At 35.1% G+C, this 20,360-nt stretch overlaps 1 protein-coding gene across 8 annotated transcripts in view; it reads right to left on the bottom strand.

Annotated features, from left to right (window-relative positions):
* Window positions 1–20,360, bottom strand: part of SLC4A10 (solute carrier family 4 member 10) — a 277,439-nt gene that overhangs the window by 44,118 nt on the left and 212,961 nt on the right. For all 8 annotated transcript variants that reach the window (XM_055119947.1, XM_055119950.1, XM_055119952.1 and 5 more), the window contains one exon: window positions 4,557–4,662. In XM_055119947.1, the coding sequence (XP_054975922.1) occupies window positions 4,557–4,662 (106 nt within the window). The remainder of the gene's footprint in view (window positions 1–4,556; window positions 4,663–20,360) is intronic.

Genomic DNA, 20,360 nt, shown 5'->3' with positions numbered 1-20,360 from the left:
GAGTTTAACATATGGTTTCACTACCAAAAATGAAAAAAGATGCTTGTTGACAAACTTGTTCCCACTAATTATTTGTCAAAGATGTTCTAAGATTTAACAATGTATAATTGGTAAAACTTAAGTTGATATAATAAGAAATTAAAATGACATCAATTCCCTGCTCCTTATATAAGTTGTTCAAGTGACATGTGTGAGTCCAATACTAAATCATTACTAACCAATTGCTAGCTAATACTGCTTGTGAATATTTCAAAACTTGCTTAATAGTTCTTTCTAAATGCTAACATTGAGAAACTACAATGAGTATAAATATATATATATATAATTATCTAACTTGCCATGAAAAACCTTATATGTAGTTCAGTAACAAAGATTTTGAAATAACCTAAGTGTCTGTCAATAGATGAATTGGTGAAAAAGTGTGGTATAAATAGACAATTGGATATTTTTAAATTTTTGGAGGGATGGATACATGTGGAGAACACATGCTAAGTGAAATAAGCCTTACACAGAAAGATAAGCACTAAATGATCTCATTTAGAAGGGAAATCTAAAATAGTCAAACTCACAGAAGCAGATAGTAAGATTATGGTTATCAGGTTTGGGCAAACAGAAAATTGAGAAAATAATTGGCCAACAATATAGTTTCAGTTATGCCAGATAAATAGATTCTTTAGACTAGCACTTAATATCATGGGTATAGGTAATAAAACTATATTATATAACTGAAAATAGATTGCTCATAGATTTGCTCAAGCGGGCACCAGTACCGTCTCCATCTTGAGACTTGTTGTTACTGTTTTTGGCATATCTAACACACCACGGGTAGCTTGCCAGGCAATGCAATGCGTGTGGGATACTCTCAGTAGCTTTCTGGGCTCTCCAAGAGGGACCGAGGAATCAAACCCGGGTCAGCTGCATGCAAGACAAATGCCCTATCTGCCTTGCTATGGGTATCCTGTTATTAATATATTCTACACAAAATAATTAGGGTAAAAAATGATTGTAAAATGAGGGTCAAGGTAAAATTTCAAACAGATCTCATTTTAATTCTAAAAAAAAAATTTAATGTGAGAAATCTGAGAAAATAGACACCTAGGTCAAGTTACATACTGTGATCATGTCTAAACCTCCAAGTCATATTATTCAAAATGATAAAATCAAAAGATTGAGACAGAATATTGGAAGCAACAAGATAAAAAAATGAACTTAGAAAAGATTACATAAGATTCACAGCAGACCTATCAAATGAGACTTTATGAGCCCATAGAGACTGGAGGGATATAGTACAAAAATGCAAATAACTAAGCATTCACCAAGAATACTCTATTCTGCTACATTATCATTCAGATTTGAAGGAAGACTACAGAGCTTGAGGGGCAGGCAATAGTTTAAGAAATTCATTGTCTTGTAACCAGCATTAAAGAAGCTTTTTTGAAAGGCAAGACAAACTTCTCAACACTTGCATTGGGTATAGCATTCATTCATGGCGCTTAGAGTTGTCCGAAGAGAGAAAGCTTTCTTTAGGAGCCAGAGAGGTAGTACAGTAAGGCACTCGCCTTACAAACGGCTGATCTGACATTCCATATGGTTCACCTAGCAGTACCAGAAGTGACTCCTGAGTGCAGAGCCAGATATAACCCCAAGCATCCCTGGGTGTGGCCAAAAAACAAACATAAATGTTTTGCTTTTTTTTTTTTTAAAAAAAAAAGGTTAGTTTACTTTTATCCTGCCAAAGGATTTTATATGTTTGCAACAAGGAATTAATATTTTATTTATAATAATGTCATACATCTGATCAGGGTTTTTTAAACATCTATAGAGATCTTTATTACAATCTTTTACTTACTAGTGCATTTGTACTTATGCAGCATCTATAATAAAATATTTTCAACATAAAGCAATATTCCCTTTCTTAGAATAAAACACATTTCCATATTTCTATAGGCCTATCAGATTCTTCCCTTAAAATTTCCCCTTCACTTTTACTAATTTTTACATTTGTAGGACTTTTACATCTTATGTAAAGTCTTTCTTAAATCTTAGGTAAAAACTTTTACATAGATTTTATGTAAATCCTTCTTAGCAAAGATTAAGTTAATTTTAATTTATATACCTATAAAATATATAGCTTTGAAGAAAAAAGTCCTTTTATCAATTTAGAACTGAGTTATAATACTGTGGAATTCCAGATTAGCTCTATTCACCTCTGTGTGTAGGTGTCACCATTTTCACAACAAAAGAGAGAGAGAGATAGAGAGAGATCGATGTCATATAGCACTGTTGCACTGTCGTCCTGTTGTTCATCGATTTGCTCGAGTGGGCATCAGTAATGTCTCCACTGTGAGACTTGTTACTGTTTTTGGCATATCGAATGTGCCATGGGTAGCATGCCAGGTTCTGCCAAGTGGGCCGGATACTCTCGGTATCTTACTGGGCTCTCCAAGAGGGGTGGAGGAATCGAACCTCAGGTCGGCCGTGTGCAAGGCAAATGCCCTACCCTCTGTGCTCCAGTCCCTATGTCAAATAGGATATAAAAAAGAAACACAGTAAAGGAGCAACAAACTGTCAGATTCATCAGAACTGAAAATGTTGTCTATAGAACTGAGATTACACGGGTTTGGGTGGGGGAGTCCTTGGGACACTGTGGAGGAAAGTGGGCTCTTGGTGGTAGGCCTGGTGTTGGGATGATGTATCCATGAAAATAGTATGATTAACAAAATCTTGCCTCAATAAAAATGGTGCAAAAAATCATGTCTATACGTCTTAATATCTTTATACAACAACAATCTTTATACAACAGCTTAAAAATTTGGTTATGTTTCATCATGTCCCACTAACTGGTTCACTTACTAAATTGTTAAGCATTTCACAAAATATCAAAAAAATCAAATATCAAATTTGATGTATTTGATATGCCAAAAACAGTAAAAACAATGTACTCTTCAGTGTTCCTGGAGCGAGCAGAGCCATTGGGCTACACAGCATAGGGACAAATGAAGACGTTACTGGCACCCACTTGAGCAAATCAATGAACAATGGGATGACAGTGATACAGTGATTTCATGAGCTGGAGCGATAGCACAGCGGTAGGGTGTTCACTTTTCATGCGGCCAATCTGTGTTTCATTTATCCGCCCCTCTAGAAGAGTCTGGCAAGCAACCGAGAGTACCACGCCCGCACGGCAGAGCCAGGCAAGCTACCCGTGGTGTATTGGATATGCCAAAAAAAAAAACCAGTAGCAGACAAGTCTCACAATCTAGAGACGTTACTGGTGCCCGCTCAAACAAATCGATGAGCAATGGGATGACAGTGAAAGTGATTTCACAAAATGCACTCAAATTCATATGGTCTTGTGCTGATGCTTATTGAGGTCTGATTTTTTTTTTTGCTTTTAGGGTCACACCCAGCAATGCACAGGGGTTACTCCTGGCTCATGCACTCAGGAATTAGTCCTGGCATGCTTGGGGGACCATATGGGATGCTGGAAATCGAACCCAGGTTGCAGCATGCAAGGCAAACGCCCTACCCACTGTACTATCGCTCCAGCCCTGAGATCTGAAGTTTTATAGGTAGTTAAAGTGGCAGAAGTTTTGGATTTTAAAGTTTGTAACTGGAAAAAATAGGAAAAAATCTGGAACAATTCAGATTTTAATATGAAAGTACAACGTTTTTCATTTTAATAGTTATTAAATTAAAAAGAAAGGATACAAATAAGAAAAGGGTACATAAATATTAGAGTAGATTGATAGATGATAAATGCAGCTACTAACATTCCCCCTAAAGCCAAAACCTACTTGCTAGCGGGGATGAGACGGGGTGCTGGACCATACCCACCTGTGTTCAGGGCTTCCTCTTGGCTTTGCACCCTGGAATCACTCCTGGCCATGCTCAGGGGACCATATGCAATGCCAGGGATAGAATCAGAGTCTGTCACATGCAAGGCTGTCTTGCCCCATACTATCTCTCTAGTATCAAAAACATGTTTTTTAAAGATCTAAGTTAATCTTGATCAGTGAAAAATCTGTTGACAGGTAAGAAATTCAGAACAAAAATCTCCTTCCTGAAGGAGATACTAGAACTTTATTAAGAAAACTGGCTTTTGTTTTTCCAGAGATCTCAGTATTTACACTAAAATATTAACAAACATTACCCCCATCCCAGCATATTCTTAACAGCTGGAGCAGGATTAACAAGTAAAGTAAGCATTTGGGGTTCTTTACACAGAAGGTCGACTTAGTTCTGCCATATGGTTTCATTTAAGTCAACATCATTTTTTTTTAATGTGCTTTCAGGTGATATATTCTGCATATGCGTGATTTTAGAACTGTTCAGAACTATTAACTATTAGAAAAATTTAGTAATAAATGAAAACTCCACATTACTGATAAATACAAGAAAAAATAAATAAAATTAAAATAAAGACAAAACTATCATTATTATAAAAATAGTACATGTTCAAAATCAATTTTCTTAATAGTAATGATTCATTCAAAATGTCAACAAAACCTTTAAAGATAAAAGATCCAAATAAGATTTGTCAAGATTTCACTTACCGACACAGTTAAATTCTCCCAAATTATGTCGGATGCGGAAATATTGGACTCCCTCCACTCCTTCAGTGTATCATTGCTAGGGTTATGTGGCTCCACACAGTTACATCTAAGAGACAAAATAGTGCTTTAAAAAATATGCATATTTTGCTACCATACTCAAAACAATTGTGAAAGCATCTTCTTCTTTAGTCATAGCCTTCCTTCATTTGAGAAACAAAACATTAGGATAAAGTCAAACTACTTCAGAACCATGTCAAGAAAAAAGTAGATTTTGCTAAAGCAGTAGATCATTCTACAGAGTTTCCTGGAATGAGAAATCATCATCTCTATGTAAATGAGAGAAAAATGTTAATTGTTGGTTAGAAAGAACATAAAGTTCCCTTGAGACCTTTCAAATTGGTGTCTTCTAGATCTAAGACAAACAATTGTTTATAAATGATAGTCATATGTAAAACACTAATGAACAATCAAATTTATAATTATGAATTGATGAGTATTGGATAGCAAAACCTTTGTTTAGCATTTTAGGGGTCACATAATCATGAAATATATCGACAGACTCTTGGTTACTGGGCACAAACCAGGATACAGAAAGTTAGCATGGGAACCACGAGTTATCTGCGATAAACCGCTCAGGCAATCACAATGAGAAGATAAGCCCTTGGGCTTACCTCTCCAAGATGTCTCATCAGGTTTCTGCTCCCTTAAAACAAGCTCATAAAACAGCTTGCCACAACTCAGCAAAATACTTATTAGCAGAATTCAGGTAGCATCTGAGTCATAAGAAGAGGTGATTTCCAGAACTGACTTGCAGGCCTAAGTCTCCTATATAGCCTCCCACAGATGGGGGACTCACATCCAAGAGAGGTTATATAAACCAAGACAAAGGACAACATTGGGTCTTTTCATCTGGATGATGCTTCTTTGTGATGAGTAATAGTCCTAATCACTATGCAAAAGTTTTCTGACTACCTGCTATATATAAGCATCCATGATGAATGCTGCACTGGGACAGCAGCAAGACACAATAAGGAAGAATTTGACATAGCAGTAGCAGGACATAACAGAAAAAATTTCTGGCCTCACATTCTGTATAACTATTATTATATAACTGTAACCTATGTTGACTTTTAATTAACTATAAATTAATGAGAAGACACAAAGATAACAAAGGAAGCTGATACTGAATTTCAAATGGTTTAAAAAATTTTATTCAGAATCATGCCATTTGTCCTGCATAAATAATTTTGATTCCCCTCCATTCCCACTGGGTGCAGACAACCTCTATGATCAACTTATATGTGTCCTGAAACTACAGCTTTACTTATCACATAGCTCTACTTTTCACACAGACTGCTCACATGTAGGTCTTTTGTCACTGGGTATAGATGGACAGGGGATAGAAAAAAAAAACAACATCCAGTCTAATTCTTCTGTGACTCCCAGGGACAAAATTTATAATTATAAATTTGGAAAAGACACATAGAATTCCACCAAGCTCAAAAAGTGAAAGCAGTAACCCAGAAGGGTCTACTAGTACCAACCAATTCTGTAAACTCTTGAAGAATGACTTTAGTGACACCATGTTGAGGATGTTTAATGAGTTCAAAATAACAATTGCACCAGTAGAAGGCAAAGTAAAAGAAGTTATGAGAGCCTATACTAGAAAACTACAATCAGAAGTCACAAAAATGAAGAGTATGGTAGGTGATATAAAAGCTCCATAGAAGGTTTGAGCAGCAGAATAATAGCAACCAAGGAAAAGTTCAATTAGTTACAAGACAAAATTCAGGGAACCTCTAGAAAACAACTGAAGATGAGGAAAATGTGTGATATTAAGTGATGTGTAATTTAGTTACCACATCTAACAATGCTTCTCTAAAAAAACTATATCCTATAGTTTCTACTTGGTAAATCCTTTCACCTAAGCAGCAATTACATCTATCTTCTATATAAAAGTTTAATGTGCTTTTCTTTACATCACTTTCCTTCATTCTTCAAAGAGTTGAGAACATGTATTGTCACAAGAAATTATACAACAGTAAAGCGAAACCCACATTTATCACAGGGGATATGAAATGTTACAAGAATCTCAGAAGATGCCTGAAATTACATTCAACATATACATAATTTTTCCTATACATAAAACTTAGGATAAAGTTTGTTACAAGCTGAGCACAGTCAAATGTTAATAAAAACTAATAATGGGGGCTGTAGAGATAGTACAGCAGATAAAACTTTTGAATTACACATAACTCACTCAGCTTTAATCCTCTGTACCCCATACGGTCCCCTGAGCCTGCCAGGAGTGATATCTGAGCACAGAGCCAGGAGTAAGCCTGAGCACTAGCCAGAGACCACTTGTGACCCAAAAATAAACAAAATACTAACAAAATAGGATATTTAAAACTATATGATTAATAAAACTTACATGAATGCATTTTGTCTACCTATATGCCTCAAAATATCTTTTTGAATATAATATCTTTATACTACACTTGATCATGGGTAATTTAAAAAAAGCAGAAAACGAAACTGCTAAGAGGTAACTACTCTATAAAGAATGACAGTAAAAGTAAAAAGTACACCAAATATTCTAAAAGAGCTTGTAAGTGACTTTTCAAAAAGTTGAGACAATTTTGCCTTTTATACAGCCTCTGAATGAAGGTTTTAATTATAATCTTTCTTGGGTTGGAGAGATAGTTCAATAGGTAAGGTGCTTATCTCACGAGGAACTGATCTAGGTTCAATCCTGAGCACTGTATATAGTCACCCAAGCACTGCTAGAAGTGACAGCTAGGAATGAACCCTAAGCATAAAGCCCAAGTAAGTCCTGGGCACAGCTGTGTGTGGAGCCCCAAACAACAAAAAACAAACAAAAACTTACAACAAGTTGTCATAATGGAGAAACTAAGACAGTTTTCTCTTACAAATGTCACACCAAGTTTGAACAACTTGGAATATATTCAACAGTAAAAGGCAGCTTATTATGTATTTGATCAATGCTAAAAAATGAAACATCTTTGCATCTTTGATATCTGTCTTCATCACATTTCTTTTTTGCCACACCTAAGCTTACTTCTGGCTCTGTACTTAGGGATCACACTTGTAGGGATCAGGGACTATATGTGGGGCTGAGGATTGAACTTGGGTCACCAGCATGCAAGGCAAGCACTCTATCACTGTACTATCTCTTCAGCCCCTCCAGGATCTTTTAAAACAGGTTCTTGGGGCCGGAGTGATAGGTAGGGTGTTTGTCTTACACTTGGCTGACCCAGGTTCAGTTCCCAGCATCCCATATGGTCCCCCGAGCACTGTCAGAGTAATTCTTGAGTTCAGAGCTAGGCAGAAGTGGCTCCTGAGCATTGCCAGTGTCAGCCAAAAAGCCATTTAAAATAAAAACAGGTTTTTAGTTTGATTTTTCTATAGCTCAAATTTTATTCTTATGTATACAATAGTTCAAAGTCTACTGCATCTGTAACGAGGAAACATTATAAACTTGCTCTTTAGTCATTGATTTAGTATATCCAATCTATCTAGTTTCTGAGGTTAAGTGTTTGAAAATTCATCAGTTCATTTGGCATCTTAAAAATGATGTTTTGGGACTAGAGTGATAGCACAGCAGGTAGGGCGTTTGCCTTGCTCTCGACCGACCCGGGTTCGATTCCCAGCATCCCATATGGGTTCCCGAGCACCACCAGGAGTAATTCCTGAGTGCATGAGCCAAGAGTAACCCTTGTGCATCACCAAATGTGACACCACCCCCCCACAAAAAAAAAAGCAAAAAAAAAAAAGATGTTTCAAGGTCTACTTGTAGCTGACTAAAACTGAGTCAGCGTTGACTTGTAACCATGATTATCTTTGTTTGTTTGTGTGTTTGGGGTCCACACCCAGTGATACTCAAGGGCTAATCCTGCTCAAGGGCTAATCCTGGCTCTTAACACAGGAATTATTCTTGGCAGTGCTTGGAGGACCATATGGGATGCTGAGAATTGAACCCGGGTCAGTCTCGTGCAAGCCAAACTCTCTATCCACTGTACTATCACTCAAGATCTCATGATTATTTTTATACTTATTTTCAAAATGGTCTCATTCTTTTTTCATGTAAATTAAACCTGTATACATACTGAAAATACAAAGATTTCTTAAAAATTACTTTACAAAATGACTTACTGTTGGCTACTGACTTCAGAAACATCTGTGGTGTTCTCTGTATCAGACACTCCGCTGTCATTTCAAATTCCATGAGTCTCACCCCTGGCCTCACTGCAGTAACCAGTCTGCACACATCACAGTACCAACTTTAGATATAAACCCTCAGTGCCTTGACTCAAGCTCCGCCAAGTACATATCTTGTTTGCTGCCTTGACATTGCTACTTCCTTTAACCATATGGGATAGGAACTGATGAATTTATGCTTCCTTGTCTCATCCCCTACAATAGCAGGATGAAAGACTTAAACATTTTATGAGCTTTTAAAAAGACCCCATTACATCAAATACCAGTCACCATAAGATAGTGCTTATGACCAATGAAAGTCAATGTTTTATTGGCTTTGTCTTCTTGCCTATAAAGAAAAATACATAGATAACCACTATATGGCCTGCTCATGAGAGCCAGCTTTGCAAGTGTATTATTATAGGATTGTGTTTATACTGGAAAAGTGGATAAAGCCAATGGCTGCAGTAGGAACCAAACATTCTACCTTTCATTTGAGAATAGAAAGAACCCAGGAACTTTAGTAGAAAGGCATCTGGGAAAATGGGATGAAAGTTGGACTTGCATCAAACTAGAAACTGACATTGAATATCATGGATTAATCAGAGAGGTAAAATCTTATTTTAGTTGACAGAACTTGGTGGGAAGGACATAAATTATGGAATATATGATGCCAAAGGGACATTTTCTTTGAGGACCCACTTTCTATCTTTAAATAATTTAGAGGTCAATAGGGCTGGAGTGAAAGCAATGCAGTTGGGAGTTCGCCTTTCACGTGGCTGACCTGTGTTCAATTCCTCCGCCCCTGTAGGAGAGCACGGCAGAGCCTGGCAAGTTACCCGTGCATATTGGATATGCCAAAAACAGTAACAATAAAAAAAAAAAACAGTAACAATAAGTCTCTCAATGAGAGACTTTACTGGTGCCCGCTCGAACAAATCAATGAGCAACGGGATGACAGTGACAGTGACAGTGACAGAAGTCAATGACACAGTGTGTCCCAGTACTATCCATACTGTGACGATACAGGGGGTGACAAAACTGTATCTGACAGTATTAATAGGCATGGTGAACTACCTGTGATACTATATTAGCACAAAAGAGCTCATGAATGTTCTGAACTCCATGAAATCTGAAGGCAACCAATGTTTTGCTTGTGACATTTCTTTTTATCAGAAAACAAAAATGTTGACCACCAAATAATACTGTCTAAGGCAGCACTGCCTCTGAGTTAATAGCTCATTACATTGACTAAACCCTGTTGTGCAATATGTTTAGTCTTCAACACAGAATGGATAGAATTAGGCATAAATTTACATTTTAGTCATGGAATTCAAATATTAGTGTGGTAAAATATCCTTCTTTTTACTGAGAGACTTGATTTTCCTAAAAAGGAAAATACTGCCATATAACTATTATAAACAGAAATTTATCTGGATGCCTAAGGAAAACATTAGTGATTGTGAAATATTAGCTATAATAAAAAAATTTTGCATGTCTGAAAAAAATTCTCTATTGCGGTCATGTCTTTTCCCAAAGCAAAGGAAGTCCTTCCTATTTAGTCCTTCCTATTTAGTTCTTCCTATTTATTTATCTTTCCTATTTAGTGTCATGTGTGATTTGTGTGTACAATTGATGAGTTGAATGAAACTAATGAAAGAAATCTAAGTTTGGATATAATCGAGAATGCATAATATATTCTTTTTGCATTGAACACATCTACTATTTCCTTTAAATTTCAGACCCAATATATGAAAATTTAAAATATATGAAGCCTAGGGGCTGTAGAGATAGCACAGCGGGTAGGGCATTTGCCTTGCACGCGGCCAACCCGGGTTCAAATCCCAGCATCCCATATGGTCCCCTGAGCACAGCCAGGGGTAATTCCTGAGTGCAAAGCCAGGAGGAACCCCTGTGCATCGGTCAGGTGTGACCCAAAAAGCAAAACATATATATATATGTATATATATACATATATATACATATATATATATATGAAACCTAGGGATTTTCAGATAGTCTGTTTTACACATTGGCATTTATCAGGATATTTCCTTTGTCACTTTCTCTGAAGAGGCAGGCTATTCAATAATTTCCTCTCTTCCCTTTCTTAATGTTATCTGTCAATTCTAAAGACATTAAATAGTGCTGTTGCCTTAGCTCTGACTAGAAAGACAAAAAGTTTCTATTTAAAGAAACATAGAGCTAAATCTTTACTTTGTTCCCTCCCAACTATTTTATCAGCAAAATCACACAGCCTCTTTCAGCTTCTATTAATTCACTATTCTTTGAATGTAATAATAACAATTATGAAGCATCATGCAGAGGCTTAAAAGAAGAGTCAGAACATATAGAAAGTTTTGAGTATTCTTCCTCGAATTTAGTAGTTGCTCAATACAAAGTAGCTTTTATGAAAGTCTGTTATGACAAAGTACTTTAATATACTCCCATTAAAATTTTTAATCATTTCTATTACTGTAGGACCGGTATTTTTGTCCCCAGTAAAAACTTTTTAACTAAAATTCAGCATCAGGCTAGCTGACTGGTACTGCAGAAAGGATCTGCAGGACATAGGTTTCTAATCTCTGCTAAATGGAGCCCATAGAAATTGGAACGAGAAAATAAAATTTCTTTTACATAACTTATTTCCTATTTATTTCCTATCTTATTTCCTATTTATTCAGTAGTGTAATAAAATGACAGAATATTCTATAACTGTCTATCTGTATCCAAAAAATAGATTTTTATTTTTCCAAATAAGAGCAAATCAGTAAGGGGATTACAGGATACAGTTATCCACAAACTAAAAGGAAGATAATAACTGACTTACAAATTATATGCTATTTATATGTATCAGCCACTATATTCTTACAAATACTCTTGCTATGCAATAAAATAAAAAAATATAAACATCTTACATCTACAATGATTTCTTCTGACAATGTGTCAGAATATATATATATATATATATATATATATACATATATATGTTTAAAGACTTCCAAATTTGTAAAGACATATTTTCAATGTTTTCTGAAGCTTTGAGATACTGGATATAGTTTAAAGAATAAAATATAATGGATCCAAGACAAAAAGTGGCCTTCCTTCCCCTCCCCACTGGCAATCCCAGATAATGAAACATGTGGGAGATAAGAAAGCAAATGACTTTGAGAGTACTCAGAGATCTCCCACATTCAACATCAAGGGCTCCTGAGAGTAGTCATTTAAGGTCAGGGGCTCCTAATAAAGGGCCATGTGAATGGATTTCTGGTTTGTAGAAAGGTAACATGAATTTTTTGGGACTGTAAAAAAAAAAATTAAACTGCTAAGAGAATATAATACTTTAGATGTTCCCCTGGCACATAAATACACTAAGCCTTAGGTTTAAATCACCTGAACAAAATGAAATTGCCTCAAAGTCAGTAGTCCTCTATTCTGTTTGTTGGGCATGCTTGTAATCATATAATTTTTAAAATTTTAGAATTCATTAGTCAAGCTATCTGGTTCCGGACCTTTCTTTTGGGAAGATTTTTTTATTGCTAATTTAATTTGTTTTACTTGTCATAAAATTTATCATATTTTCTCTTTCACCTTGTTTCAATGTCAGTAGTTAATGTCTTTCTTAAAATATGTTTACTAGAGTTCCTATACTCATTCCTATCTAAGCACTGAGCTGAATGACCTTGACCAAGACACTTAAACTTTCTGTATTCTACAGATGTCAGTTTTCTTAAATTTGAGATAATGATAGTAATCAAACTCACAAGGTATTCTAATGATAAAATAATTTAATATAGAAAAAGTACCTGGAACAAAATCTGACATAAATAAACATTAACTAGGTGTAAGTAGCATCATAGTTTTTGTCACTAAAGTTATTATTACCAGCAGGTCCAATAATCCAAATTCAAAAGAACTGGAAGTGAGTAACCATACATTTTATGTGAGAATACTGGTATAAAACACCAGTAATTTTGACTTATAGTGTTGGACTGTTAAAATACACTTCACTGACTATATCTTCCATTACTCCTTATTACCCAAAGCAAAGCTTTTTCTCTAAGTCATCTTGCTTATATAATGGCTACTGAGTGATTTGATAAACATTGTAATTAAATGCCCTCATCCAGTAGTCTTTGCTTTTATTTCAAGGCTAATGGAGGTGATTGGTCTTCATTACACAAGAGAGCCATGGCTGTCTTCTGGAAAACATAATTTGGCAGAACTCCCTTCAACATTACTGCTAATTTTAGTCCCGGTGCAGATGCTCTCCTTTTGCCTTTATGGTTATTATTAGTACCTTCCTGTTTATGATGAACAGTAAAGATTTGTGATTCTTCTTTCGTTACTTCTTTTTGAGGTCTCTTTACTGACTAAATAGTGCCAAGATGACCAGATCGCAAGTTAGATATTAACATAGGGCATAAAATTTAAAAACCATGCCATCTATGTAGAAGTCAAACAGGTTTTTATGCTTATTCCTTCTTCTATTTCAAAAAGTATTTTTAATTCTGAAAACAATAACAACACACAATCATTTATAAAATTAAAATGAAGAAGAACTATCTCATAGTCCTATAACAGATGCTGAATTTTTTATATATTTCTTTTAGTAGTTCTTTTTATGCACATTTCAACAAATATATATATATATATATATATATATATATATATATAACATCTAATAGCTTGGTTCTCCCTCTTAGAGAACCTGACAAGCTACCGAGAGTCTATTGCCCACTTGGGAGAGCCTGGCAAACTCCCTGTGGCGTATTCATATTCAAAATGCAGTAACATATATATACATATCTCTCAGAGAGCCTGGTAAGCTACCGAGAGTATCCTGCCCACATGGCAGAGCCTGACAAGCTACCCATGGCGTATTCAATATGCCAAAAATAGTAATAATAAGTCACATTTTCCTGACCCTGTAAGAGCCTCCAATCATTGGGAAAGACAAGTAAGGAGAGGCTGCTAAAATCTCAGGCCTGAGTGTAATAGAGACATTACTGGTGCCCACTCAAGTAAATCAACGAACAATGGGATGACAGTGATACGGTGATATATATAAACATAAAACGTTTTTAATGTTTTATGTAGCAAATAAAAGCAAGCATTTCCAAGTAGCTCATTATTCTTTATAAAAATTTTAGTAGGCATGATATAATTTACTTATTCATTATTTTATTACTCCAAGTTTGCTTCTGTTACAATGCACATATAAATGATAGAATACTGTCTTTTAGAACACATTTATTTCCATGGTTTAGATTTTATTCTTAGAAGAGATTCTCTAAGTGCTATAATTTTTCTCTCTGACAAATTATTTAAACTTATAGCCATATCACAATATGAAAAAATAAGTCAAAATGTACAAAGCAACTGTGTAAAAATCATTACTTCTAATACTAAAAACATACACTTATATGAAATTTATCTTCATTCCAGTGGTAATATGCTTTTTTTTGACATCTAACTATACAATTTTGGAAGTATTTTTCATCCATGAAATGTTATTTCTTTACGTGACAGCATATACATCAATTATAATTATTTAATAAACATAATAAATAACATCTAGATTTTCACATATATAATATGCTCCCTGGAGACAAGGATGCCCATTTATGTTATTCCATATACATTAAATATCTGGCAGATATCAGCAGTCTTGTTTGTTCATTGATTTAATGAACATTGGTTTCAAATTATTTTGTAAAACAGATTATTACACCAAGAGCTATGGTGATGCATGGAAATATAGTTCCTACTCTTAAATATTTATATCAATTATGGGAATGTTTTTCTATTATTTTAATCTTATGTAACAGGGAAAGTCATAGGTTTTAAGATAAAATTGACCTGTATGTGACCCTCACTTACCATTCCTTGGTAATATGATACTGTGAAAATTATTTAACTGGCTGGAGCCTCAAGTTGATTATCTGCAAGGCAAGGGTAATAGTTGTTCCACAGGTTATTGTGAGATTTCAATGGAGTAAGGAATGAAAAGTTTGATTATAATTCTTATAAACTATGAAGTAGTATATATTCGCTGAATAAAGACTTGTCAAATTTTGCTTTTCTTTTTCTGATTTTATTTCACTCTCTTCCTTTTGTTAGTTTTAGTAAATAATCAGGATTTGAATACCTCATAGCTAGGTAATAATTATTCCTTGCTCCATTTTTCATAATCTTTTTAAATCAATTGTCACACTATTCTTCTCAGAATACTGCCAGTCATCCCCAGTGGAATTTTTGCTATATAAATTTCTACTAGTTGGTCATAAAAATTCATTATACACACCTAAGTGGAAATACTGACTTTATCATACAGAACTTCAACTCTAATTATGACGTTATCATACATAACCCACAAGTATAATAAAAATTAAAAGGATATTATGCCATAAATAATAAACTAAATTAAATGATCACCAGAGATGGAATAACAGCTTAAGATTTGTTTCCCTGATGAATATTCCAATATTGCTCATCTCCCCAAAGCAGTTCGTTGCTGCTTCTCCTGGGACATGATATGCAGCATAATACTAAATTATACCTTATTTAAATTATTTGACTTATCTCTAGCTTCCCCCTTCATTCACTGATTCAACAAGTATTCTGTGTGCAGCCATGTGTTCAATGCACATTTATGTATTCTTGAAGAATAAATGTGCTTCTCAAAAGTACAGGTTATTATTATTATCACAATAGTAATGCATTATCAATATTACCATAATAAAAATTAAATCAATAGTGAAGGAATCATCCAAGAGAGTGAAAGTGTGAAAAAATAACAAATCTATTAGACATTTTATTCTAATGGACTTTTGAGTTTTGTAGGTTGCTGTTAGTGAAATAAAAAGTAAGAGTAAGGTTAAATGTTCTACCACTGAGCTATACCCCTTCACCTAGAAAATAAATTTGGTTACATGTGAACTGATATGAAAAGTTTCACTTTCCCCTAATTATCTCATTCAATGATTATCTAGTTGAATTTCTTGCATAAAACTTATTCTTAGAGACATTATGAAATAATTCATGCCCACAATGTCATTTGAATACTTCAAAATATACAAAGTAAGTAAGTTTTGTTCACAATATTGTCTTCAATGCATCATCACAAAATTCATCTTGAGGAATTTTCCCCATCATCTTATAAATCTATCAATGAGGGAAGTATAATTTAAATAAATACTTTTATGCTCTAATAAATTCTAAAATAAATCAAATTACCACACAAGTATATTATTCTTTTTTTTTTTTTTGCTTTTTTTCTTGGGTCACACCCGGCGATGCACAAGGGTTACTCCTGGTTCTGCACTGAGGAATTACTCCTGGCAGTGCTCAGGGGACCATATGGGATGCTGGGATCCGAACCCGGGTCGGCCGCGTGCAAGGCAAACGCCCTACCCGCTGTGCTATCACTCCAGCCCCCACAAGTATATTATTCTTATATTTATGTTTTTCAATGTTTCATTTTACTTTTTGTTTTCCATGAGGAATTAAAATCTACAGACCTAAAATAATAACTCATAAACTTAAACATACTCTAAATACTAATCATAAAATTACTTTGGGAACATTCATCATCATCATCCCGTTGATCGTCAATTTTCTCGAGCGGTCTCAGTAAAGTCTCCATTCGTCCTAGCCCTGAGATTTTAGAAGCCTCTTATTACTCATCCTTCTCAATGGTGCTGCATTGGAGGCTCTTTCAAGGTCAATGGAATGAGACCCATCATTGTTATAGGTTTTGCATATGAATACGCCATGGGGTGCTTGCCAGGCTCTCCCATGCAGGCAGGAAACTCTCAGTAGCTTGCCAGGTTCTCCCAGAGGGAGAAGTAGGCTATAAGATGTCGCTTCCGGGAGCTTGGTTTTAAGTCTCTAGATGTTGGCTGTTGGTGTGATTACACAGCACCGGGGGAAGTTCCTGGGTGTGACCACCTAGCTACTGGGAAATGGGAAATCTGGGCGGAAGAGGCCCAGTCCCAATCTGAGCAGGCTTGGAGATCTCAGCCCCAGGTCCCACACACCTGGGTTCCTCTGCCGGTTGCTTCATGCATGAGACCTCTCTGAACATGTGGAGAGGGGCCTTGAGAATAGCTGTGGCTGGGTTCTGGAGGTCTATGGCTGCTGAGTCTCTGCTCGGGGTGGGGAGGAAAACTCAACCTATGCCCTCCAAGGGGCTCCGGTGAAGACAGCTAGGCATGGGGGGAACACTAGTGGCCTTAAACACCCAACGGTGTTCAACAAAGAATTAATGTGGGATTCGTCTCTCTAATACTCCAAGTACAGGACAGTACTCTGGGTAAAACAAACTTATATAAATTTATGGTGGCTCCAAATTTGTAGCCAAACATCCTGCTAAGAAAGAACAAGTGATTAGCATAACTTCATACCTATACATCACAATTTGCTGGCTGCTTATCCCCCTGTGGCTACAACTATGTAAATAGTACAACCTTGTTTTTAATGTATACTTAAGTTGTAAAGAATGGCCTTCTATGATGGAATCCAGGGCAAAAGTGATGCCGTGCTAATAAAAAAAGTCAGGCACTCCCATTTTAGGGGATGTTCAGGTGACCTTATTGCTTGGACAGTAACTTTTTAGCTCATTGAAAAATCTCTGCAACCAATTCCAGTTGAAGAAACTGAGTTGAAACCAATTCCACTGGTCTTATGGCAGCAACCACTACAAGTTGGAAGCTTTGAGTTTTTAACTCCAGTTCTTCTACTAGAGGAGCTAAAATCTCTTTGAACTCTTCAATTTTTAGCTCAAAATAGAGGTGATATCACTCAACATTTCTTAATTTATGCAATAGCTTTCATTGAATTAGAACTGATCTGGACATTAGGAATGCAACAGTGTAAACAGGCTAAATTTTCTCCTCATAAATTTTTCACTCTAGAAGGGGAAGAGACAATAAATCAGACTCAGAGGTAGTGGTATACATGGGCATAATACTCCATGCTGATGAGAATGAACTATGGTGACCATTATTCATTGCTGGTGGATATTCATAGGGTAGAATTATGTTATAAGTTTCATATAAAATTGAAGCATGAACTTTTTATGCAAACCAGAAATCCTGTTTCTAAGTATTTACACAAATATAAATAACAACTCATTTCAAATAAAGATATACACATGAAGCAATATAGCCCAAACTGTTCGAAGTATGATTAAAGAGAAACTGTGATATGTATGTACATTACAATATCATCCCCAAATCAAAAAGTCACAAATTGGTACATGAAATGAAATAAACAGTAAATTTCAGAATAATTATCACAAATAAAAGAAGCAGACACAAAGGTCTACATGGTCTATGTTTCCGCTTAAGTGGAATTCTTTAAAAATGATAAGTTTAGAGACAAAAATTGTATCAGTCATTGTTAGGGTTCACGGGCTAGGGTGAGAGATTAAGGGTCTACTAAAAAGGGTTATATTTTACTGTTACTAAGTTATGATTTAATAAATGCTATTAGAATTGATTAATTATATGTTACATAGTAGAGAGAAGGAAGTAAAAGTTTAGACAAAGTTCTTCAAATAGGTAATTTTGAAGGAAGTAGAAGAACAATGTGTATGATACCTGGAGAAGGGAATTTTAAACAAAAAGAATACAGAGGGTAAAAACAGGTCGACTGTGTTTAAGAAAGAGTAAGGAGATAAATTGGCAGGACTAGAAAGATGAGGGAAGTGATAAAAGTGATCAAGAAAAAACATGTAATAATATCATAAAAACATAAACTCATTTATTGGCCCTATTTCAGAGACCCATAAATCTTGAAAGAGATCAAAAGGTACACTTAAGGCTGGTGGCTCAGAGGTAAGTGGGAACCCGTGACTGAGATCTCCAAGCCTGCTTGGATCGGGACTGGGTCTCCTCCCCACAGGTCCCAAATTTTCCAGAAGCTTGGCTGTTACACCCACAAACTGCCCCCAGTGCCATGTAATCTCATCAACAGCCAAGACCCAGAGACTATAAATTAGAACTCCCGGAAGAAAGTGCCCCAAAATGTCAGGTTTGATTCGGATCCACCAACATAAGATCATTTACTCTTAACCAAACGGTGTCCAAATAAAGTAAAAAACTGAGGCATTGAGGCCTAGGGCTTCTACAGACAAATTTGAGGGCACCATAATTCAGCCTTTAAAATTCAGCAAAATGATTGCAAGGTGAATAGAACTATCCCTTTCACCACTAAAAACCTGTCTTTGTACTTGAAAATTCTACCAATGGTCTTTCATTCATTTTTTGGATATCATAATGAAAATTTTGGAGGAACAAAAATAGCCTTTCATCTATCATTTTTAGAACAAGCCCTGATTAACCATGAAGACACCTATTACCTATGTAATTAGGTAATAAAAGATAATTAAAAGATAATTTAAAAATAACCAACACAGTAAACAGAAATAGTAGAATTGACTGAACATAAACTTTATAGAAACTAGCAATCAATGTACATTCACAAATTTAAAGAACCATCTTTGGAAGACAATATTATAATCAGGTTGTTATATTTTTAGATGCTAAATATATTTAATAATGTTATCTATAACTGAAAACTATAATCAGAATATTTTTACAAAGTACTGGCAATCTCTGTTTCCCAGGGTTAAATATATATATTTTTTCCACTACACATTTTCTGTTAGTTAAATAATAAAATGCATAAGCTCAATACCTTATATTACCAAGAATTGCATTTATTAATATAATAAATATGCTCAGCTAACTGAATTTGGCTAGCCCTAGAAATACCTAGTATGAATAGTATTAAGAGGAATTAACATTAATTTCCATAGTTAAAGGGAAATGTTTCTTTCTTCTTCCAAAACAAGTTGTTAGCTATATCTCTAAGCATTCATTTTGCATGACTAATACTATAAAGTATGTAATGGTGACACTTAAAATACAGCAAAGTAGAGATAAATGAATGAATAATACAGCAACATTTTACAAGAACAAGAATAATTTGCTCCAATTTTTTAAAATATAAATGTCAGATATCCTGAGTAGAATTATCAAAATATATACAAAATGCCAACATATACAAAATGGCATTACATTAATTTCATAAAGAATTCATGGCATACACTCAACAGGTGAGTTAAAGTTAAATAGCAGAATGGGATAATACCATCCAATAGAAAAAGCAAAACATTGAGAAAAATAAATCTACTCTTTTTCATAATTTAACTGTTAATTAAACAACATTAGCTTGTACAAAACATCTTATCTGCTCCCTAGGATATTGGAAAACACAAATTTAAATATATAGAGGATTTTGAAAATAAAACTTGTCAATCTGGAATTAAAGTTCTGACAGTCAGTGAATTTATATTGTTTTTTGGCCACACTAGCAGTGCTCATGATTTTCTTCTGGTTCTGTGCTCATGGATCACTCCTGGCTGGGCTTGGGGAACCATATGGGGATAGGGATTGAGCCTAAGTCAGCATCACGCAAGGCAGGTAACTTACCACTGTGCTAGCAATCTGACCCTGACTTGATTTTTTTTCGAATTTGAACCAGCATTATGTGCATAATGGAGATAAGTTAAACCAC

The sequence above is a fragment of the Sorex araneus genome, chromosome X (assembly GCF_027595985.1).
Source record: "Sorex araneus isolate mSorAra2 chromosome X, mSorAra2.pri, whole genome shotgun sequence".
NCBI classification, from domain to species: domain Eukaryota; kingdom Metazoa; phylum Chordata; class Mammalia; order Eulipotyphla; family Soricidae; genus Sorex; species Sorex araneus.
This window is presented reverse-complemented; position numbering and strand designations above follow the sequence as displayed.